Source organism: Hyperoodon ampullatus (assembly GCF_949752795.1).
Source record: "Hyperoodon ampullatus genome assembly, chromosome: 3".
Lineage (NCBI taxonomy): Eukaryota > Metazoa > Chordata > Mammalia > Artiodactyla > Ziphiidae > Hyperoodon > Hyperoodon ampullatus.
Window position 1 is genome coordinate 72,957,954 of NC_136916.1, and position 25,294 is coordinate 72,983,247.

The following is a 25,294-nucleotide window of genomic DNA, read 5'->3' on the forward strand; positions in this document are numbered from 1 at the left end:
ACTGGTTGGAACCAGAAGGTTGATGAGGTTGACACCCGATTACCTCACCACCAACCAATCAGGAGAATGTCCACGAGCTGATCACACAACCCATAATCCCCCTCCCTCACCCTGTCTTTAGAAACCTTTCCCTGAAAGCCTTTGGGGAGTTCAGACCTTTTGAGCACTAGCTGCCTGGACTCCTTGCTTGGTGCCTGCAATAAACACTGCACTTTTCCTTCACTACAACCTGGTGTCAGTAGATTGGCTTTACTGCATGTGGGCGAGTGGACCTGAGTTTGTTTTGGTAACACTAGGAGACTGAATATTCACTCCATGCCCTTTGGTGCAGTTCAGAAATTTTGTTTACCATATACATGTATTACTTCTTCAATTAAAAAAGCTATTTAACTGAAAAATAATAATGTGGGCTTGGTTTTTATGCTTCTTAGGATGGCATTCTCTGAAAAACAAGTCAACTCTCTAGTATATTTAAGTGATTTCATTAATTAGGCTAATTATGAGATTACTATTAAAATCACACCAAATTTGCTGTTTCCACAGCACCAGAGTGTGTGAGTTGAGAAAGAATGTCGGGAGAGCTTGAAAACCGATGGGAATCAGAGGGTTGGATTGCAGCAGAATCTCTGAAGTGCCTTCTCCTTTCTCCTAAGGCAGGGAGAGCACACCCCTGAGGGTCCCTTTCAGCTCAAATTCAAGGTAAAACAACTGCCTCAAAGCCTCTCAGCTGGTTCTCTGCCAGACACATGAGATAGGAAAGCTAGAATTCTTTTGCAGGGCTGAAACGATGTTCCTCTGCCCTTGATCACAGCTCCTCCCTTAACTCTGGCTTTTCTCCACACATGTAGCTGCAGTCTCAATGGTAATGGGGTAACCTGGTATCAGAGAATGTTCTGGGAGAGACGATAACGGAATACAGATATTGGCACCTGGAAAATTTCCCCAGCTAGTGCCACGCGAATGGCCCCTATGGAAATAAATGTGTAACAGACTTTTAAAGACAGCTTTGTACTAGTCCTTGTTCTACAAGAAAAATGTTCAAAAAGACTTTTATTTTTCAATGAAAAAGAATGATCAACTTCAGCCCTAATTCCCATGGAAAGAACATCAAGAATAAGAAACGCTCACTTCCTTCCCAGAGAACACGTTCTGAACAAATGGCTTCTGTGCTTTCCAATTTTAAAGTTTCACCTTGGTGTTTATGAAGCCTCTTTAAGTAACGGACGGATGGAATAAAGGACTTATACTGCAAACAGAGGCAACACCTGACACAGACCTCCTGGCCCAGAATGGAAACTCTGGAAACTGGGCTGGGCAGAGCACAGCTCAGGGTATTTATGAGCCGTAATTATTTATTCATAAGCTATTTATTACTTGGCTGGTCTGAATTTTACTATAAAAATGGCTGTCCAAATTATTTTTGGACAAGGCCACTGTGCCAACATGACTACTTGAATGTACATAAATCTACCTGGAGTCTTACTATCCGTCTGCAAACAAGTATAGATAATCCCTTACCCGAGGTCAACAGCCTGAGACAATAACCCTGCTGAGGAAAAGCGTTTGCAGCAGGTCTCTCCTTTTCACCAGGTGTGGGCTTCAACTTTCTACTCGAAATTGAAAAAAATCAAGAGGCTTTTGTCATGCGCCAACAGCACAGCACCATCCATCTCTGCCAGGGAAACTCCCAGAGGTGTGGCCCCTCCCCTAGCTCCAGACACATTCCTGCGGGCCACCAGCAGGGTCTCCAGAACACAGGTACATGTTTCTGTCCCACTTTTCACTGTGTGCCTCTGGCCTTGCACTCTGGCAGTTTCGAGAGAAAGTGGCTGGTCCTGCAGGGTGCTGGGCGCACCTCCTCGTGCACATCTCTATGCTTTGCATTTCTAGACTGGAGACACCTTTCTAGTCAACTGCAACCCCTGAGGCTTGACCCACAGTGGTGGAAGTGTGGCCGAGATCCATACTAGCAGCTCTTTTCGTGTTTGGGCATCCATGAGAAAAAAGTGTTTGCTTTTCCTTCCTTCCAAGTGAAATCCCTGTGTCTGGACTCAATTTACAAAGTCTTAAGGCCCTTTGTTTTGAAAAGGATCAGTTATGAAATTCCAAATTGCATTTCCCTAGTAGCAAGTTTAAGGGCCTTTCCTTTCTTTCTGGGCCATCTGGACTTCCTTTCCTGTGAACTGTTGATATCCATTGCCCAGTTTCTGCCTATTGGGTTGACTTAAAAAAAAAAATCAATTTGTAAGCCGTCTTTGTATATTAGGGACTAAAGCCAATTTATGTTGCAACAATTTTTGTTGCAAATATTTCCTCTCAGTCTGTTTGCATTATGACTTTGTTTATCATGCCTTTTACTGAACAAAGTTTTTCCATTTTTACAACACCCAAGATTTTGCTCTTTTTTTAATGACTTCTGGATTTCCCATCTAGCTTTTAAAGGTCTTCCCAAATTATACATTTATTCTCTTAAATGTTATTTTTCTTTTATGCTTCAAGCTAACATCCGCGTGGGGATGTTTGTAACTGATGTAAGGTAGGGCATCTAATGCTGTGCTTTCCCCCCTTTCAGCTGGACAAGCAGTTATACCAGCACTATTTATTGAAACAATAAAACATTATTTTTCCCACTAAATTGAAATGCCACCTTTATCATATATTAAATTCCTATATTAGGTCTATTTTTGGACTCTGTTCCACTGATGATGTGTTACTTTTTCAATCCTATGTAAAAACACTCTTACATGACTGATATATGCATTATCATATGTATACAGTAGTTCATCAAAAAAGGGCAACAGGTAGGCAGACTACTTAGTTCACCTCCTGCAAATGTGCCTTGGCCTCTGTGGCATTTCTTATCCCCATCTCACACCATCTATACTCAAAGAGCACTTGTCAATATAGATTGATCAAGCTGAAGAAAAAAGTTATATTACACTTAAACAACCTAAATATTGGTTCCAGTTCTATGGGACAGTATCCAGAGGGATATATCTGTGAGTGTTGATGGCTTTAGAACTCCTGGTTTTCAGGTTAAAAAAGAGGGCTGGTGACTGAACTTGAGGGACAGGTCCACACCTCTCCCTGTACCTTACAGAAGATAATGAACAAAAAGAACTGTTTTCCTAGAAACATTCTCTGCTGAACTGGCCTTGTTGTGTGACCATACAAACACCCTAGGAAAAGTTCTGTTTCTAATGAGTTTGGAGGGAGACCTCAAGCTCCTCCAGAATCTCAGCCCAGCCAGGACAGCCTGCAGGGCCAAGGGTGGCTGTGTTCCCATGTGGACCTCACAAGATGCCATAGTGTGGCAGTAAGGACTTCATAGTACTGCCCCCGGGCCCCAGTGCTGGATTCCACAATGCTGGCTGAGACCTGGCTCTTGCACTCAGTAGCCGTGTGACCACATCAGTCAACCCTTGTGCTGCAGACTGAATTGTGTCCCCTCAAGTCCATATGTGGAAGCCCTGACACCCAATGTGATAGTATTAGGAGATGGAGTCTTTGGGAGGTGATCAGGTTTAGACAAGGTCATGAGGGTGGGGCCTCCATGATGGAGTTAGTGTCCTTATAAGAAGAGATACCAGAGGGCTCTCTATCTCTCTCTCTGCCACATGAGAACACAGCAAGAAGGCAGCTGTCTGCAAGCCAGAAAGAGGGCTCTCATCAGAAACTGACACACCCTGATCTTGGACTTCCAGCCTCCAGAAAAGTGAGAAAATATATTTCTGTTGTTTAAGCTACCCAGTCAGTGGTACTTTGCTAGGGAAGCCTGAATTGAAGACACTCTGGAGGCTTAGTTTTCTCATCTGCAAAATGGAAAACCACAACCCATACGTCATGTGATGGTTAAAGAAAGACTGACACATGTAAGGTATCTAGGGCAGTTCTCACACCCAGCAGGCCATCCACACACAGTAGCTACTAGTCTTACTGGCTGCAAACAGGAAACGGGGTTTCAGGACACTTGCAGGCCATCTGTGTGACATGAGCCATGGGCACAGGTACTCCCAGGGTTCTGAGTCAAGCATGGGCATCTCTGGCATTCTCACAGGGCACTGCAGGGGAAAGCCCAACAGGAGGGCCATCCCCCTGTAGGGGAGCAGGGGCAGGGCCCGGCCCAGCTGTCTCATCTCCCAGCAGCAACACACACACCTGCCTCTGTCCCGGAACGCTGGCGGCCTCTGGTGGTGAAAAAGGAAATTCGCTTTGTTTTAAGTACATCTTCATTTCTGTAGGGAGAAAAAAGTCAAAATTTGAGGAAAGCATGGCAAAGACATTTCTATTTTGGCTGTGACTGTACAATGCCACACATAGAGAAGGGAGAAAATTCCGTTGGCAGGGTGTTTGGGCCCCTGTGGCTGACGTGTAAGCATGGACAGCACCAGTTGTGCTCAGAAGTCTTTCCGGAAAAAAACAAGCTGGCAGGACTGGTGGTTTCCACTCCTGAGCTTTTCCATCTCAGGCAGGTGGTAGCGTTTCTGTGCCTGGCAGGAATGCCCATATCAGAGGCTGTTACTTCACGCTGTTCACTGAGGGAATTCTCTTAGGAGTATAAGTTCCACTGAGATGTCGCCTGCAGCAAGTGAACCAGGAAGGCTGGTCTTCAGGGTCCCAAGGACCAGCAGGGCTCATCCCCAGATTTTCCCCTTTTATTAGAAGACCTTGGAGGGTACTTTTTATTCAATCTCTATACACATTGGTTAGTGACTGGCAAAAACTTTTGAACAGAATGATAGATGATGCTAAAATGAGGAGATTCTCCAGGATCCTTTAAAAATTAGAAATGGGAGGACACTGTTTTGGGCTGAATTGTGTTCCCCCCATTCATATGTTGAAGTCCTAACCCCCAGTACCTCAGAATGTGACTGTATCTGGAGATAGGCCTTTAAAGAGGTGATCAAGTTAAAATGAGGTCCTGAGAATGGGCCCTGATCCAATCTGACAGGTGTCCTTATAAGAAGAGGAGATAAGGACACAGACAGGCACAGAGGGAGACCGTGTGAGGACACAGGGAGAAGGCAGCTGTCCCCATGCCAAGGAGAGAGGCCTCAGGAGACACCAACCCCACCGCCACCTCCATCTCAGACTTCCAGCCTCCAGGACTGTGAGAAATAAATGCCTGTTGTTTAAGCCGCCCAGCCTATGGCACTTTGTCATGGCTATTCAGCAAGCTGGTAGAGACACCATCCCATGCGTCTGTTGACTGGGGTTACACACACATTTGAGAACTTGCTGGGGACAGACCCCTGCTTACCTGCCAAATTGATTTCTGGAGAGATCCAGGGTTTTGAGTTGTCTGCAGGTCCACTTCTCTTGAGGTGGCAGTGCCACCAGCTGATTTCCTTGTAACTTCAAGAACATGAGGGCCTGGGACAGAGGGAGAGAGAAGCAAAGACGATGTCAAATACCAAAGGAGCAGAAGACCTGAAGGGAAAGTCAGTTCCCTGGCAAAGCGAAGCCAAATGATTATAACCGATTCACTGTCACAAAGATTCCAACAGTGTGGGGTTTCACAGTGTCTTAAAACTCATAAAATTATAGCAAACAGAGCAGATGGGATAATTAATAGAAGATCCTTCCCTTCAGATTAATGGGAGGCAATTATTCAAGAAAGAATGGAATCTAAGTACTTCTCAGAATTGAGGTTTCTTAAGAGTGACAATTATTTGTGGACCCATCCTGGGAATAGTAGATGAGTCTGAAGGTCCTGGAGGCCACTGTGTTACCACAGGAGGGGGGTGGGCACAGCATGATGCCTCTTCGGGCTGGCCCAGGTGATGCCCTGGACAGGGGTCAGGTGGCATCAGTGACCCGGAAGGTGACCCGTCCCAGTCGTGCACCCTCTGCTGGCTTGACACTGATGCCTTCAGAGTAATGCAGAATTTCCCACCTGGGGCTGGCCCTGGGTACCAAGTGGTGAATAGGATCCATGCTCTGCTTTCAAAGGTTCCCAATGGAGTGGGGAAAACAGACAGATGTGCGAACAACATAAAGGTAGAAGGCAGCCCCATGCTGGGACACACACACACGCGTACACACACACACACACGTACACACACACACACACACACACACACACACACACACACACACGGCTCTGGTAAAAGGCACTTCCTGAATTCACATCCAGGAATTCCAGTTCTGCCACTTCCGGAGAGGGAGGCAGGGACAAGAAGGCCCCGCCCTGTGGTGCTGCCAGGGCTTCACACACCAGAAGGCCCGGTGGGCTCACTCTGGAGCCGAGAAGGAACAGAGCCAGAGGTCAGTCCGAGGGGCTGCTGGGCTGTGCCTTCAACTGTCAACACTGAAGAAAATTCTGGAGGATAAAAATTCATCATCCCGCCACCCTCCCAGAGCTGTTTCATTTTGCACATTTCCTCTCAGTCTCTTTGCACACAACCATGCATGACTTTGACAGTTAAACCTTTCTTTCAACTTTTTTTGTCTTGAAAGCTCGGAAGAAGCACACAGGTTTCACTACAATGTGGAGTGATTTTCTTACAAAAGCTGAAAATGAGAAATAAGGTGCTATTAGACTTACATCAAGCTGGAAAAGTCCCAGGGGAACTTCTCTGAGTGTGTTTTCTGAGAAGTCCACGTCCTTAAGGTGGTTCTTCCAAAACACAGCCATTTTGTCTGGTAGAGACTCCAAGGCATTTTTGGATGCTTTGCAGCATTTCTAGGAATTTGATGAGAAAGAGAATTAATTAGCTTTTTAAATGCCGTGGTGTCTATGATAAAGACTGTTTCCAAATTTAATGTTAAAAACAAGACCATTACAAAAAGGCTCTGTAATAAATACAATTCAGCTAATTAAGAAGCTACAGACTATCCTTGCCCCATTTTCCCGTCCTTGCTCCAAGGAAGGGATGGGAATGGTTTCCTGGGGAAACCAAGGTGCCTCATGGTCCTTTCCCTTCCCTCAAGAACATCTGGCCCATTGTCCTTGGAAATAATGGGACAACTCAGGACAGTGCTCTGAAGAGGAGCCCATGTCCCACACAAATATGCTTAAACTAGAAATGTGAATGTTAGGGATGGAGAATTTCCATATTTGCTATTGAAAACAGCAATAAAACACAAATATTCTTTATGCTGTTCCTTCTGTTTTAACATGCAAACATCCCAAGAGACAAAACCATGATTTAATGGGCAGCACTATGGATGCAGACTATCCTTCTCTTCTTTATTCTTATTTTACAGCTGTCCTAAAGGAATGACCCCACCTTTTGGACAGAACTCATCCTGGGCCAGAAGTTCAGGCTGTAGCTGTGGAAAGTCCTGTGGGTGTTACGGTGCGAATCTCAAACCCAGAGCCAGGTGCGCTGGCTCTCGGGTGAGTTACCTGCCTGAGACCCTCAGCTGCTGGATGCTGAGTAACATGCCTGTCTATAACACAGGACACCACTGTGTGGCCGCCAAGGGGACGCGGTGTGCACTGCACCCACAGCTCTGTGAGGCTGGCATGGATGTGGACTGACAGCTCCTTTCACGATTTTCGGCAAGTTACTAACCAAAGGGCAGGCCCAGGCATTTGGAAACACCTTCACGTTATTTCTGGAGACATTCAGACAATTGAGTGACTTGAAAGAATGAAGGAAAAGCGCAGGGAGTTCTGTCAATTTATTGTCAGAAATATCAAGTTCCTGTAGCTTCCTCAAACCAATCCAGTTCGTGGCTAGGGGAAAATAAAAAAGGATGAATTGTAAAATAGCCCAGTCAAGAAGAAAATGACAAAGTAAGTCAGGTTACTGATGCTAAAACATACCATTTTCTTCTTCAAACAATTTTTCCAAATAATTTTTTGAAGCTGTCAGTTTTTGAAGTTTTGAGAGATGCAGGAATCCCGGTGGGAGGTGGGACAACTTGTTGCTGGAAATATCAATTTCGAGTAGCCTGTAGTTGGGGGAGAAGGAAGTCAAGGCATCAGAAGAAAGAGGTAAAGCATCACGGGTACATATTTCTCTGTAAACATGTTTCTTTTTCTCCTTGCACAAGGATAAAGAATGTGCATTGAAATACAGCAATATGATTTTTATTCATTGCATTACTGTCACTATGTCATGTGTAGACAAAGAAAACCAAATCTCTCTTTGGTGGATCCTGGTCTCATTGACCAATAGGGATGTAACCTTTCTCACATATGTGATAACAGAACAAGCTGGTGCCCTGGAAGCTATTGGAAGTCCAGAGAGCAGTGCTTTTAACCTATTGGACCCTCAAGTCTGTCCAGGTTAAAGACACCCACTCCACGGCACTTGTTTAATTTTTTGTGCAGGCTTCTTTCCCATGAGTTACTGCTGACCCTAAGTTCTTTCCAACATTCTTTTTTACTTAACTTAGAGCCTTAGCTTTTGAAATCAGCTCAAATCCCATATGGAATGAGGCCTTGCAGGTATGATTATCAATACATCAGTGAAGGTAAGGTCCTTCCTCTCCCCATGCAGCCTCAGCAGGAGGCTTGGGTCTCTTCCCAAGGCCTCCCAGAAAAGGAGACAGGAGCTGCCTACACCATCAGGCTGCTGCCAGAGTCCTGTGAAGTTAACTGTTTCTCTGAGGCCCTGCCCACTTTCCTTGGGAGGTGGACCAAAAGCTGGGTTGTCTGGGCACCATTGTTTCCACCAGCCCCTTTCCTCTGACCCCTGTATGCAGGAACAAGACTGGGCACCTCGGGCAAGCAGGCCTGCGTGGCTGCCAGCGAGTAGTGGAAACGTGGGCCAGACAAGCCACCCTACTAGACAGATCTTTCTGCATTCATGTGGAAAGGAGGTGGGACCTTGTGCCCAAGAGCTTGCATAATGGCAGGCAGAACTTCCTTCTCTTATTTTAGCTGAAAATCTGTTTTCAAAAGCAACAACTACAATCAGGGAGCATGACTGCTGGAAGAGGACAGTGCAGGAGGAGGGTGGTGGTGGCAGCTGGGGCTCAGATGGCCAGGGCTCACCCCAGGGGCTGCAGGGCAGGAGCCCACCTGGAACAGATGATTTCGTCTGATGACTTCACGCTGGGCAGCTCCCCCAGGTGGTTGTCTGAGAGATTCAGCTTCCGGAGGTTGATGAGTCCCCAGGGGATGATGGAGGGGAGGGATGTCAGGCAGTTGGCAGAAAGGTCCAGCTCCGTGATCTGGCAGGAGATGTCAATGAGCCAGTCCAGATCCACCCAGGGCAGCTTGAGGTGGGACCATTTCACACGAAGAGCCTGGATATTGGAGAAAGGGGGAAAGCACACACCAGCGATCAGCCCAGGGCTCGTGCAGACTTGAAATAAAGCAATGATTTATTCAAGTGTGAATCTGTCTGTTCATCTCAGCAGAGTCCCGAGAGGTTGGGACCATGTTGCCCCCGAGAAGGTACTTATGCCCTCCTGCACCTGCAACCCGAAGGTAATCTCTGCACAGCTACAGCTACTCACTCTCCAGCCTCTAGAGGGAGCATGTGGGCTTAGCATCACCTCTTAGAGGGCTATCACCCTCAGGGGGGAAACACAACAGGAATGGCCCCTGCTCTGTACAGAGGAGCCCACCCAAGCTTGAAGCAGCCTCCCCAGACTGCAGAAGAAGGCTTAGACCCAAACCTGGGTCTTCTCACTTCCCTTCACGGCACTCTTCCCTGTGATTAGAGCAGTTGCCGCCTGCAGCTGCTTACACCACACTGGGCACTTTGTGGATGAGCTGCTTCCAGAGTGAGAGACTGAATATACAGACAATGGCCAGACCATACATAAAAAAGAGAACTTTGACCCACAACCTGCAGCAAACTACCAGGAAACTAACCCCCTTATCTATAATAAAGAGTCCAGGAAGCCAAACTTGCCAGAAGCCATACTGCAATGTCTAGTAACAATCCAGGAAGCTAAACAATAACTTCTGTAACAACTGGCCCCAAATGTCCAGGACTTGATTGATAAGCGACAGTTTCCCTAATTTTGTCCCTGCTTCCAACTTAGAATAACCAAGGAAAGGCAAATATGCCCCCTAACCCATCATGTAGGACGCCCCCCTTCTAGTTAGCTGCCTCCAGCTTTCCCGTCAACAGCCTCTAGTCAGGGCACACCTGAAGCCTTCCCTTTATCCACCATAAAGCTTCCCCACTCCTCTGACAAAATGCAAGTGACAGTGGCTGACTCACTTGCCACCAAAAGCTCTGAATAAATCTCCTTTGCTTTTCTCATTTGATTGGGTCAGAAAGGCCAGCAGTTTGCTGGCATATGGTGGTAAAAGAGATCTGGTTAAATGTGTATGAGCAGGGCTTTTCTCTTTCTTCTTGATCATCAAAGAATTTGGGGCTCAATGAGGTTTCTGGGGAAAGGAAATTGGCTTTTTGGCTTGTTTCTCTAAAGCAGCTGGAAATCCGTATCAGAAAATTAGAGAAACAAAGATTAGTTCTTCACTAATGGGAAAATGTAACAACTGGGAAAGACACCAGAAACATGGGGTAAGTTTGCTTTCAAAATTGGCAGCAGCAGACAGACTTCCTTATCTTGCCACAAGGTGGCAATATGTGCCTTATCTATGTCGCCCCCTTAGCTAACTTGCCAGGATTGGAAAGGCTGGGTCTGCTACACCCTCTCAAAGCTCTGGTCTTCGAACCAAGAAGATGAGGCTCTGTCTCTGTCTGCCTCTCTCTCCATTCACCTGGATGAAGAGAGGCAGTCGATGGTATACTGGATTTTGGGTAAAGAGAATGGGGCTTTAGTCTCAGATTTTTGTTTTGTTTTGTTTTTTGGGTTTTTTTTAGACTTGACGTGTAGGCCTGTTTTTGTTGTCATTATTGTTTTCCCCCATAATTTTCTATTTTGAAAAATTTCAGAACTGCAGAGAAGTTGAACTAGGACACATGATTACCCATTCATACACCGTGCACTGTAGACTCACCAATTGTTAATATGTTGCCACATCTGCTTTCTCTTCTTTTTCTCTACACACACATACAAGCACACACACTTTTCATTTATCTGCTGAGTCATTTGAAAGTAAATTATAGCTATCATGGCACTTTACACTAACATGTATCTCTGAAGAACAAGAATATTTTCCTACGTGACAACCATATATTTATCATTTTCAAGAAATGAAATCAATACATTATCAAATCCACAATCCATGTTCAAATGTTCCCAAATACCCCAGAAATGTCTTTTATAACTATTTTGTATCTTGATCCAGGATCCCATCAAGAATCACACATTGCATTTAGTTGACATGTCTCTATTTTCTTTAATCTAGAAGAATCCTCATGCCTTTTAATGTCTTTTCCAACTTTGGCATTGTAAGTTTTCAAGTCATTCTAGTTGTCTTCTAGAATATTCCATAATCTGAATTTACTGAGTTGTTTCCTAATGTTTAGATTCAAGTTAAGCATTTTTGGCAAAAATCTCAGACAATGTTGAGTCCTACCAATTGAACTCCACCAGAGGGCACCTGATGTCAGGTTATTTCACTAATGGTCTGATCCCTTGGTTAAGTTCCATTTTACTCTTTGTGATTAATCAGCAATCTGTGGGGTGATATTCTGGGACTATCTGTGAATATTTTATGTTCCTACATCAGTTTACCCAGTGATTTCAGCATCCATTGTTGATTAGGGTCTTACTCACTTAGTACATTGGTGGTTACAAGGTGGTAATTTTTCTAAAACTACCATTCCATCTACATTTGTTACCTGTCATTTTTCTGTACAGAAGTATGTCCCTCCCCACCTGTTTAAATATTACTATGGACTCACAGATCCTTTTTAAATTCAAAGTATTATAATTCATTATTATCATTATTTCTTCCAATGCTCAGTTAGTCCCCAGTTTGACCACTGGGAGTCCCATCAAGGGGACTCCTGTGTTCCTCTGACATATCCCTATCAGTTTTGGGTACTCCCTTACTTCCTGATAAAATAAGATGTTCAAGTTTCCTCTGGTCCTTTCCAAGTACCAGCCCTGATTCCCTTTAACAGAAAATGGTATTTAGAAACCAAGATCTAGGTGTTGGGTATGCTCATTGCTATTGGGCTGTCACTGATTCTTGGCCCATTGATCCAACACAACCCTATATTTAACATGAGTGCATTCTGATGACTCCAACTTGAATCCAGTCACATCAGCTTCTTCCTAATCTTTCCATAAAAATTCATAGTTGTGTCACCCTTCACCTTATTATTGTTGATTTTAATCTGTTAAATGAGCAGCTTGGACCAGATGATATCTAGGTCACTTCTGGACCCAGGATTCTTTCTGGCTTATACTCTTGAGAAGGACAATGGCTTCCCACAGAGAGCCTTGGAGTAATCATGACAGCCAATCTAGGAGCCATGCCAGTCTTTGCAATGCCAAGTCAAAGAAGGCCCTCTAAGGGTCTGGCTGCCTCCCTTTCCTGGGTTCTCAAAGACATATCCAGGCCCCAGGTCCAGGGCCAGACAGCTGGACATAAATCCAAGGTGTCCAGATTGCAGTCTGACTTTCTCTACTCACCCTGTGTGGCCATTCTGGTCACTCAATATCAAATAGTTTGGACCTGAACTGAAATGGCAGTCAAATGCAAGATGAAAAGGAGGCTGGTTTTGGTTTTAAATCACAAACCTTAGGTGTCTATAAATAAAACTCTCTAAGGGCCATCAAAAATAAATAAAACAACAGGAAAGATTCAGGTTGCTATTGTGACGTAAACTAGTTGCGCACATCTTTGGAGGATCAGCTGAGATGTTCTGCCCTGACAATGGCAATCTTCCTCCTGCATTTCCTTCTTGTCCTCTGACCCTGGAGCTGCAGCCTAGAACTGCATAAGGAGCAGAGGCTCAGCCTCAGGAGACTGGAGCCCTGTGTTTGCTTAACTAACCCCATGTGGGGCCTTGGGCCAGTCGAGGTGGAGGTGGGTACTTTCACAGGTGCTATCAGGCTCAACTCCCCTTATAGGAACCTGCTTGTGGATTCCGTGCTGCACTAAGTCAGCCCAAGGGTCATCTCTGTCTCCACTGCCCCAGCAGGCAGTGTGGCTATCCAGAACCCGGACTGCATGCATCTCCAGTGCTGCACCTTGTCTGACTGTGTGTGAAGCTCAGCACCATGCCTAGCATGCAGCAGGCACTCAATAAATGTTTGTGTGCTGAAAAGAATCAAGCCCCTGGGACCAGCAATCCATCTATTAACACCTCTAACCAGAACGATCACCCTAAAATACCAAGGTCTACTCAAACCCTTCAGCCTTCCTGCACCCCAGCCCGCCTGCAGCAGAACACCTGAACTCCCTCCCCAGACAGCCCCACACCTCCACAATCTGCCCCAATCACTTCCCAAATTTCTGTCTCACTGTCTCCTCCACGACCTCTGCCCACCCTCTGTGCTCCTCTTGGCAGATGGCTGGTGGGGTTAATAATTTGCTCTAGGTAGAAGAAACTGGGGAATGGGCCTACTCCTAGAGCAGAGAATTCAAGACCAAGGGGAAATCGCCAACTAAAGTACAGAAACTGCCTGTTCATAAATGAACCATAGGGCTCAGAAAGTGGACTGGAATTCATAGGAAGGCTGTGGGGGCCTGACAGTGAACTTACTGTCAGTACCTGACTGGTCAATGTGCCAAAGGGCTGCCAGGGTGCTCTGGGGCTGCAGGAGACACAAGGTTGGTGGGACTGGAGCTAAGGGAGTTTTGCAAGTTTTCACCAGAGAGCTGGTCTCCTTTTGATCATGGGTGTCATGAGGTCACTCAAGGATCCCAGATTCTGCAGGCGGGCTGGCCTCCGCCTTTGCACTCTGTCCTGCTACCACGACAAAGGGGAAAGGGTGCTCCCTGCTCTGCTTTCTCTCCCCTGGAGTTCACAGCCCTCTTCCCTCCTATCTAAATCCTACTAATCCTGAAAGCCCTGGGGCAAGGACCACCTTCTTCACGCCCAGGAAGTGTCTGCGGTACAGCCCCCAGTTAGGTAACAAGGATGCCATCTTGCTTCACAGTCAGCAGCGTTTACTTGAGCACTGCCAAGTGCACGCCAGCCTGTCAGGCACTGGGGTTGAAGATATGGATGCTGCAGATGCAACCGGCTCAGGGAGTTTATGTCTCGAAGGGAAGAGCTGTGTGTGTATTGAACGTGCATCTAGTCACCTTTCAAGGACTAAGAGTATGTGATGTTGACCAGAAAGCCAGGAAAGAACACCTGCAGGGAACCTCCTATGCTTCTTTGGGAGGTACTATTTATCAGAAGTAAATCATCAATAACAAGAGAGTGGCTGTGTGTGGAACTGAATTCTCTAGACATGAGGAAGAGGAGGAAGCAGATGCTGCCAGTTCCTAAAACTGAGCTCTTTCTAGGTCTTACACCCACCAGAGTTTCTGCAGGGTTGAAATTTATGAAACTCAAGCCCAGGGAGAAGTAGTAAAAAGCAAGAAGTCAGAAAACATGATGACACACTCAGAATTCAGATATGCTTGTGAAAAGACTTCTGGGCTGGATGGTGGTTGGAAAAACATGTAGGATTTCTACCTGGTCTTGGGTTAGTCTGAAACCTTTCACTTATACAAGTTACTTTCCTTTTGATGCACAAACATTATAGGGTGCACAAGTGTTTCCAAAGTGGCAGAGAGGAAGAAGGAAGGAGAAAGGATGCACAGTACACCTGACATGGAAATGTAGCTGGGCAAGCCCTCATTACTTATTTATGTTTAGTCCGGGCAGGATCACAATAAACCAGGCTCTGAGGGGGTGAAGCCAGCAATTGTATAATTAAATTCATGTACGCTGAACTGAAAAATCAAAGACAGCTGGCTGTGGAGATCCCCAAAATTCAACAATGCCATGGTTAAGGCACATCTCTCTGGAGGAAACAGAGAATATGCTCATGTTGGTCCTTAAGCATGAGCCCTTTCAATTTTGGGCCAAACAGAAGGAAGTACTGCTCTCCCAGAAGACACTGTATGATGACTTAAGAAACTTGCTTTCCAAGGCAGTGGTGGTGACCAGGACCAGTTCAAGAAGGACTAGGGCACTTGGCTCATTACAGAAAGTGACGTTTGGAGTTACCTCTGCATACGATGGTCTCCTTGTTCTGTGATGGAAGCTGTGGTCCAGGAGGGCAATTACCTGCCTTTATATAATGCTGCCTGAAGCTTCCATACAAAAATAACACGGTCAATGAGCCAGTGGACTACAGTGACATCTCTCATGCTTTTATGTCAGTGCAGCCCTTATGGTTGAAGAATATAATTGTTCATGAAGGGCTGAAATTGACAGTGTTTTTAGGCTGGCTTTAACCTTGAGAGCTGTGGGGCTGGCAACTGGGCCCTGAGCAGACACAGAGAAGGGTTCTCTGCCCCAATGCTGGGGGTGGGTGTGCCTCCGCAATTTTGAGAACCCACAAGAGCAAGTTCCAGCACTGCCTCCTTACTAGGTCTCTACTGAGCCCACAAAGTAGAATCTCCATCTCTTCTCCCTGTGTTTCCATCTCACTGTCCCTTGAGGGGACAGAAGAGAGCTCAGTCATAGCACAGCATGACACAAAAAAGGCAGTCAGTAGAATTAGTCTTTCCAGTCAAGGCACACGTGTTAAAACGGGGGAGAAATACATAGAATGTTCTAAAATGTATTAATGAACCCTTGGTCTACATAAAACCCAAAACTTTCTTTTTGTGGGTAAGCAGATTCCTGGGTGGTGGTTCCTTGTTGAACCAGCCAGGAAGACAAGAGCCACCTTCTGACATGTGAAGGAACAGTCAGGGCACCAGGCATCCGGAGGAGTGCAAAACCAACAGGTCTAATCTGAAAGGAACAGACTCACTAAAAGGTCTGAAGAACAGGCCAAAAGAAACTCTAAAAATGAAGGTGCTCAGAGCAGCAGAGCCAGTTGCAGAATATGAAGCCATATCCCAGGCCACCTGAGTGATATCAGTGACTGTGCAGAAGGGGATCTGTGCATGAATGCCAACAAGTTGGGGTAAATTTCAAGCCTACAAGTGTCTTTTGGGAGCCCAGACTGTCAGAGGAGGCTCTAAGTGAGGTGGAGTCAGCTGGACAGGGGATCAGCACGCTAGAGACGGCAACTCTGGCCCAGTCTCCCTGTGCTGATGAGGGCCATGGCAAACGAGGACTATGCCCCACATCCTCGGCCCTGGAGAACTCTCCATGCAAGGCTTCCAAACGCCTACTGCTCAAGTCCCTGCACCCTGGCAGGGACAGGCTCTCAGGAGGGAGGGGGCATTGAAAGTGAAAGGATGAGAAGGAGCCTGGACCTTGACTGGCCATCTGCCTGTGCACATGATGTGGCCATGGTGGGCGAACCAGGCCAAGGGCAATGGAGCGACAGCCATAAGGATGGTGTCGTGGGCTGAACTGTGTCCCTGAAAAAGATATGTTGAATCCCTAGTAAAAAAAATCCCTGAGAAAAAGCTTATTTGAGCTTATTTGGAAACAGGGTCTTTATAGAGGTAATCAAGTTAAAATGAGGTCATTAGGGTGGGCCCTCATCTAGTATGAGTGGTGTCCTTATGGAAAGGGGAGATTAGACACAGAGGCAGACATGTGCAGAGGGAAGATGATGAGAAGACACAGGGAGGATGGCATGTGGCTGGAGTGATGGGTCTACAAGCCAAGGAACACTGAGGACTGCCAGCAGCCACCAGACACTAGGAAGCGGCAGGGAGGGGTCCTCCACTGCAACTGTGACAGGGAGCACGGCCCTGCCAACACCCTGATGTCAGACTCCAGCCTCCAGAACTCGAGACAATACATTCCGGTTATTTTAAATCAATCAGTGTTTGGTACTTTGTTATGGTGGCACTGATACAGATGGTAACAAGTCAAGTGACAATTGGAGAAGTCAAGACCTGAGAATCCGGAACATTCCATCAACAGAAGCCCACAGATTAAGAAAGGAAATGAAAGAGGCAGAGTTTCTTGAAAGCCAGAAGGATGTCTCTTAAGATAAGCAGATTAGAAACATAATAAAAAGGTGGGAAAAGGACAGTAAAACCAGTCATTAACTTAGGGAAAAGCCTGGGAGGACTCTATGGTGTAAAAGGAGAATTTTGAAAATGACCTGAGAATACTAAAGGGAGTAAGAGAAGGGAGAGGAAAAGAGAAAGGGGAGGACAGCCTTCCTTCTAAACTCAGAAGGAAGATAAATTAAATGACTCACTTAAATGACTTAAATTAAATTAAATCAAACGACTTAGTGAGAGGAAAAAAATGAAATCAGTTCTGACAAAAGCCTGCCTGCTAAAAATATTATAAATGTCAGAATTAGTAGTGGTTAGCTACCAATATAATTTCAAACAAACAAACAAAAAGGGAAACATAACCAAGGAAGCCAGATCAATGAGAAATGTAAGTACAAAAATAACTTACAAGCAAACCTACAATGGCATTTTAAATAGTCAACATGGAACAGTCTGTTGCCTCCAAGGGCACACTCAAACCTGAACCCTGTAGGGGAACCTTCTGGAAGTTGAGCTGTGATCACATGATAATACCTTCCTGGTGACTCTTTGCAATGCATGCACAGAACTTTTTCAAATGACCCTCACAGTAACCCTGTAAGCACAATTTGCACATAAAGAGCCTCAGTGAGGTGACCTGTTTGAAGGTAACAGAACCAGGATCACGATTCAGGTGCCTAATGTTCTGTCTGGTCCCTTCCTACCAGGCATCATGTTCATTCACATGGCCATGGAAGAGCTGACATGATTTCAAAGGCATTAGGAGAGATAACCAAGGTGACTCAATAATGATAAAGACACTTAACCACAACCCCCAAAATACAACTATGCTAAATCTTTGTGTTCCAACCCAGGACAAATTTGTAAAAAACAAACCCATGAAAATTCAAGAAAAATATTAGCAGGATATGATAGGTCAAATATGCAAAAAATGAATGGAGGACACTACAATAAGAATGGGAGATGACCAAATACTAGGGGACAGGAGAATGAATTCTGTTTTCAAATCAGTATGAACTTGCACATAAATTGATTACATTCTGTGTAAGAAGCAAAAGTAAAAGAAGAAAAAGGGGGGAAAAGGGCAAGCCTCCTACATATCTTATGCCTGGACAAAGGCAAAGTAAAGGTAGAGACCAATGATGAAAGCAGAATTAAAAAGTGTCCAATTATTTGGCCATTAAAAATGCCCTTTCAAATAATGTTTGGGTAGGAGAGAAAACCAATTCACAACAGTAGAATATATTTTTAGAACAACAAAAACATCACAAGTAATGGGGAAAAAACAAACAACTCTGATCACAGTTACAAAAAGGAAAAAGTGAAGCATGATAAACTAGCTCTGCCCTGCTTAGAATGGAAAGCTAAAAGAAAGCAAGGAAATGAAAACAAAATTAGATTAAAAATAGAAAAAACAAAATGAAGTAAAAACTAGGAAGTTGGTAAATAAAACCAATTCTAGAGTTGTTGGAAAATAATAAAATTGATAATCAATTGACTAAAAATAAAAGTACCTTAATAATCTAAGAATGAAAATGACAATCTAACAACTGCTGAAAAACAATGTTTAAGTTGTGGGAGATATCCTCAGCCAGAGCTAACAAACTATATAATGATGTTGAAATGCAAAATTTAATTCCAAAATAAAAAATTCTCAAAGTGACACAATAAGAGAAAAAACAAAATAATGTATATGAGACAAACAAATAAGGAAACTAAAGAATCACTCTCCAAAGGCTCCTAATTCAATATAATTCTTTTTCAATCCAATCTTCAAAGAACAAATAGTCTCTGTGTTACATACATGGTTACTTAACAGAAGACTCACTTGATTTTATGAGTAAAACCAATTACTTTGCAAAAGCCATTAAAATTCTAGCCAACTGCATGCACACACATGGATACAAAAACTGTAACAAAATCTTCTCTAATGGAAATCAACAAGTAAACTCAAAGGTTTCAGTTCTGCAACCAAGGAGGATCTATACCAAGAAAATAGCACTGTTGGTGGTAACTTATGGAAAACCACCAGCACATTTTGTTAAAGAAAAGTGGCCCTCTTTTAATCATCTGAATACCAAAACATAGTAAATAAAATTTATCACTTTTTCTTCACTAAAATTCTTAAAAATAGATAAACAAGGTTTGTTTTAAATCAACATTGTGCTTTTTTCCATGTAGTATTTCAGTCATTCCTTTGAAAACTAGGAAACTTACCAAAAAAAATCTCCCTTCCAACTCAAGAATTTTGCCAATAGCAATATGCAAGAGAGAGAAAAAAACAAGAAATAAAAATACTATCTCTGCAGTTACTAAGCTATTCAACTTACTGTTGAGAGAACTCCGTTTCCTCAACTTTTAAATAAAGATAAAAATTTCTACCTCACAGACTTGTATAGAAGATTAAAGTCGAATATTTGGCAAAGTACTTTGTTAGCCATGAAGTCCTATGTAAATGGAAGTTTACTACATATATAAAATTTTATCCATCCATCTATTCACCTATTCATCCATGCATCCATCCAGGTATCCATCCATCCGTCCACCCACACACCCATTTTCCATCCATTCATCCATCCATCCATCCATCCATCCATCCAAGCAACCAACTCCTCATCCTGTTCCAGGCCCTACACTGAGGGGCAAACACAGGGTGAGCAAAGCTGGACAAATCCCTGCTTTCACGAAGCTTCCAGTCAAATGGGGGAATTGACATTAAACAAGAATGTCACCAGAACAGACAACCCCAAACTTTGTTAAGTGCTCTGAATAAAATGGCAGGAAGCTCTAAGAGATGGAAAGGGGGATGTGACCCGGCCTGTGGGCTGGGGCAGGCTTTCCTGAGGACGTGGCGTATGGCTGAGGTGTGGAGGTAATGCTGGTGTCCAGGAGCAGCGCTGTGCTGAGCATAAGGAGACAGACACTCTTGTCCCTGTTGTGTGGTGTCCACCCTGTGGGTATTCATGGCCAGTAGAGTTCCCCCTGCTGCTGGACATTTGGGTTTTGTTCTCCTAGTTTCTCTTATAGACAGCAGTGCTTTGAGTACAGTTGTGGCAATTACGTTTTTTTTCTTTTGAGTTACATCCTAGAGGTATCTTTCAGAAAGGAAATACCAAATTCAGAGCTGTTCTCTGGGAGAAAAGAGTTTTATAGCTTTTGTCACATGACGCCAATTACTTTCCACACATACGGAACCAATTTATAGTGCCAGCAGCAAGGCTTTGGTGTCCCTTTCTCTTTGACGCTGCCAAGTGCCTTACTCAGCATTTATATTTATTTTTGCGAGTTTAATAGGTATGTGATGGTACTTTCAAGTCATTTTAATTTGAATTTCTGTAATTGCCAGTAAGATTGTGTATGTTTCCATGCCATGATTTACTATCTGTGTTTTCTCATGTGTAAATTAACTGTTCGTTTCTCTTAACTTCTTACCCAAGGGCATTTGTGAGCAATGTGACAGCAAGGGCCATGGCTCTGGCTTGGGCACTGCTGAGTCCCAAGCAACTAGTAGGTGATATATAAACACTGACTGAATTAAACTCAATTATCAACTGACATGTAATTGCGTCAATGGTGTTTTTTGGATTTCAGTTTCTGTCAATTCTTTTTTCTCAAGTATCTGCTAATGTTTTTCTTTTTTAAATTTCTTTAAAAATTATATTTTACTATATTAGTATACTATAGTAAAATTATATTTTATTATAAATAACTAATTTATATATATATATATCATTTCTCTTATTTGTGACTATATGTCTTTATACATCTTTATATATCTTTAAAATTTTGAAATGGAATCATTTTCTTCTATAACTGGAATAAATGTGCTTTTTGAAAGTATATTCTGATAAATTTCCAGTGCTTAACTCTTACCTGTCTGGAATTTATTCATATCATTATGAATGTACTTGTCTATGCTGATATCCAGTAGTTCCAATGACATTTGATAATGTTTTCTTATTCTTTCCTTATTGTGTTTTCTAGCTTGTCACATAAGTTCAAATAATAGTTTTAGTATTTCTGCATCTCCATGAATCATTTTCTCATTGTAAGCTAAATGTAAGTGGCTTGTATAACTGCTGTTTTGTATTATGTTTGATGATCTAGTGGGACAGGCCACCAGGAACCTGAACGGTTACACAGTGCACCTGCTCAGCTGTTCTACCCTGTGACCCTCACTATCTGTTCTCAAGTTCTAGGAAGCACTCACTATGTGGACAACGTCACAGTGGCGAGTCTATTCCATAGAGAAAGCGTATGAATGGGGCATGAGAGTGGGGAAAGATTTGGTATTTGGAAACTAGAGAAAACAGTAGGATAATTGGCTAAATTTCAGGGCACAGGAAAAGTGGAACTGATGGAAGAGGCCCATAATAATTCTGAGTTTGATCTCATAACTCTCAGAAGGCAGGTGAAGGCTCTTCCCTTCACACAAGCCAGCGGTGAAAAGGCCGAACCACAGGCAATCAGGCTGCTCCCAGTCTGCCTCTCACCTGCCGGGGCCCTACTGCCCCAGAGACTTACATCTGCTCTGTGAGACAGTACCACCTGCTGTGAGGAGGACGTGAGGAGCTGAGAAGGTGCGAGGTGCAGATGTAGAAATGCTCTGGAAAGTGTAAATTTCTTGAATAAGACCCTTGTACCAAACACTAGGCCTAACCTTGGGCAAGGATGTTTCCCAGAAGCCTTAGTGCTCACAGTGTCAGTAGCCCTTGGTGAGCTGCTCATGAAGGCCCTAGCAAAGGCTGAGCAGCCACACTTGCTGCAGCCTGCCCTTTCTGAGTATCCCATGTATGCAAACCCTCAGACCCACCAGATCACTCTGATGGAGAAGGGCTGCTTCAGCTCCAAGAATGTGCAGCCAGGATGTTTATGCTTGGGCACAGATACAGGCATCTGAATGGCCAGTCACTAGGAATGTTTAAGGGACATCATAAGCCAGAGCTGATCCAAAAATGACAATAGTAGTAGTAGTAGTAGTAGTAGTAATAAGTGATCCTCCCTAGGTTTGCTGCCAGATTTGAAATCATTAGGGACTTGTAAAGAAAATTAATAATTCCCCAACTGCATAGTTTCAGAATCAATTTCAGCTCTTGTGGACTTACTCCTATACTCAGAACAGCCCAGCGTGCCCTCCGGCCCAGCCCTCTAACTGCTGAATGGGACAAACACCATGGTTAGTCCAGGCCCTGCTTAGGCCTCTCCTGGCATTTCTGTTTTCCTGATCCTTCCCGGGTGTGCCAGCATCAAAGTGTTATTTCTCATGGCAACAAAGCAAACATTGACAGGACAGTCACCAGGAACACAGGCCAACTCATTAAACATTCAGGCAAAGGTTTGGCAGTTTTCCAGAAGGGCACCCATGAGCCAGAGCCAGGAACGGCTTTGGCCAGGTCTGACTTGGCTTTGCTTTTGCTCTTTTAAAAGTGTCCAGACCATGTGGTGTGGGCTCTCAGACTTTCCTTTCCAAACACCATCAAAACCTAACTGAGCAGCCCGCCCGCTGCCAGTGGAAAATCAACGTGGGCTTCTCAGCCATTCCCCGTTTGCCAGCAGAGGCAGGTTCTGGCAGCCTGAGAACTAGGCTGTGCCTGACACAGAGGCGTGGTGAACCTTGACTGGCCGTGGCTTCCACAGAGGCAGCAATTACATTAATAAAATATCAACTAGCTAGTGGGGGAGGCTGAACACAAATACAGAAAAAAACAAGATGACTGCTTCAGCAAGGTCACTGCCATGAATGCCAGCAGGCAAGGGAGTTTTCAGGCTGTGTACACATGGTAGCAAAGCACCCTTTTAGTGCCTGCCCTTGTCTAATATTCTGAACAAAAAATGCCAGCTCAACTCCACTGCACACCTGGGAAGGTCGAAGCACTTACCTCTGGTTTCTGAGTCATCGTTCCTGACACTGGACCCCTCCGCACTAACCCCCTCTCTTCTGCTGGCAGCACAGAAGGAAAGTGTTGTCACAGGTTAGAGATCATGGCAGCCAGACACACTGGCTGCACACACTGCACACACTGGATGTACACACTGCAAAGGCCCTTGAGTCTGAAATTCACTTGAATAAAAAAAAAAAAATACCACCTGCTTTGGGGAAGCCCAAGGAGTCTTTATGACTCAGGATGCACTGTAATTTCATTTCCTCTTCTGATTCTACCCAAAAGGGCAAAGGAGAAGAAAAGCAACATTGTCTTTTCTTTGTCTTCTCCTTTGCAGAATGCAATAATCACTTCCATGCTCTATCCCTATCTTGGCAAATTAGCAGGAGTTACCCATAGAAAAGATCACAGACACAGATGTCAACCATTTCTGCTTTTAACCTTAAGCCAAGAAAATGCAAGTCACTGGGTACACATTAGAATCATCTGGGGAGTTTTTAAAACTACTGATTTGGGTCCCATCCCAGAGATTCAGATTTAGTTAGTGTATGGTATGGCCTGTGCATCAGAATTTTTAAAAAGCCCCCAGGAATTCCAATTACAGAAAAGTGTGAGAACCACTGATCTACATGAAAGACCTGGGAGGTACAGTTCAGGAATCATGAAATGAGAAAATCCCCAAGTTAAGAAGGCTCAGGTTCTGGTCTGAGTATCACTGTTTAATATTTTCTGTTCTTGGACAAGTAACAGAATATCTCTAAACCTCAATACTTTCATCTGGTAAACAGATTATATTTCTTGCAATTCTTACTAAAGTGTTGTATGGATCAAATATGAAAAGAAAGTGCTGGGAAAAACACTGAACACCACACACATGTAAGGGTTAGATGATCACTATTTATTTCCTTTTGCAACATGAAGCTGATGTTTAATGTTTATTGAGCTCTTATTATGTTCCAGGCCCTGTGCTAAGTGCACACCTGGCCTCCAAGGTAGATACAATGATTAACTCTGTTTATAACTGAGACCAGCCAAGGCACAGAGAGCTAACAAGTTATGGAAAATAGAATATCAGTGTTCTCTAGAAACTAGGAAACCAGCAATGATAAGAAAAAAGTAAAAAGGAAATAGCAATACATATAATCAAAAAGATGGGAGGAATAAACTAATATGACAGGTCCCACACAAATGTGAGTTGGGTGTGTTCCTCTTTCAAAAGACACAGTCTCGGATGGGATTAAAAACTCAATACTGTTACAAAAAATACACCTAAGACAAAATAAAAACTGAAAATAAAGGCTGGGGAAACTTAAACAAGGTTGATGCAAAGAAAAAAGAGCAGTGTGGCCATGTGAAGAGCAGACAAACCCAATTTTAAGGATAGAAGCATCAACAGGATTAAGGCAGATATTTGATATAATGAAATACGTTAAAATGGGTCATAAAGCCATAAACCAGGGGTATGAAGCAAAAACTTCTAGAATTATATGAAGAACTAGATAAAAATCAGTTGATGAGGAAACCAAGCCCCAGAGATGTAAGTAACCAGATGGAGGTCCTAGAGCAGTGAGGTCTGGAGCCCAGATTAGAGCCAGGAAGTCTCTTGCCAGAGCCTAATCTTGACCACAACACCATCAACCAAACACTCAGAGAAGATATCAAGAAGATTTCAGTACAGATAAAAGCCAAAACGAATGAAGGAACAAAATAAATCATAAAAAAATAAAGAAAATCTAGGTCCTTGGTAGGACCACTAGAATATATAAATCCCTGGCTGGTCTGATTAAATTCAAAAGAGAAAAAGTAAAACTGTTCAACATCATAAATGGGAATATAATAACTACAAATATAGAAGAAAAGAATTACCAGAAAAGGTAAATGTAACACACTATGATGGCAAACTTAAATATCTAACAGAAATGGATGATTTTCTACCAAAATATTACCTCTTGAACTGCACATAAGCAAAAGCAGACAACCTGAACTGATCAACGACTTCAAAAGAAGTCCCCAAACAAAGACCTGCTTTATCTAATCAATCTTTAACAATAAATAACTCCTATGAAACTTCTCCAGATTGTAATAAAATGGGAGGTTCCCTAAGTCATTCTGTAAAGCTAACATAGTCTTATACTAAAATCTCATAAAGATAATAAAAATAGAAAATTATAGATCAATTCACCTATAAATATAGATGCAAAAACTGTAAATAAAATATCAATAGGTCAAATCCAGCCATAAAAACACCAATTAGCATTATTACAAGATTTCAATATTGGGTCAATATCTATCATCATCATTCATTACATAAACAAATTAAAGTAGAAAAGCTATGTGAATATATCCATAGCTGCTAAAACGAGATCCAACAAAATTCAGCAACATTTCCTAATAAAAATCCTAAGCAAAAAGGAATACATGGAAACTACCTAAATATAACAAGTCTATTTACCAAAAATCTACAGCAAATGACCATAAACTGCTGATGCCAAGACTTTTA

General features: G+C 43.6%; 1 protein-coding gene across 1 annotated transcript in view; it reads right to left on the bottom strand.

The window, feature by feature from the left end:
• LRRK1 (leucine rich repeat kinase 1) overlaps positions 1-25,294 on the bottom strand; it is a gene marked incomplete at its 3' end in the record, with an annotated part of 122,319 nt that overhangs the window by 39,378 nt on the left and 57,647 nt on the right. Inside the window, exons 7-12 of the mRNA XM_079701091.1 lie at positions 8,978-9,204; positions 7,775-7,902; positions 7,521-7,684; positions 6,548-6,685; positions 5,261-5,373; positions 4,159-4,235 (exon numbers count right to left, since the gene is read on the bottom strand). Of these exons, the coding sequence (XP_079557217.1) occupies positions 4,159-4,235; positions 5,261-5,373; positions 6,548-6,685; positions 7,521-7,684; positions 7,775-7,902; positions 8,978-9,204 (847 nt within the window). The remainder of the gene's footprint in view (positions 1-4,158; positions 4,236-5,260; positions 5,374-6,547; positions 6,686-7,520; positions 7,685-7,774; positions 7,903-8,977; positions 9,205-25,294) is intronic.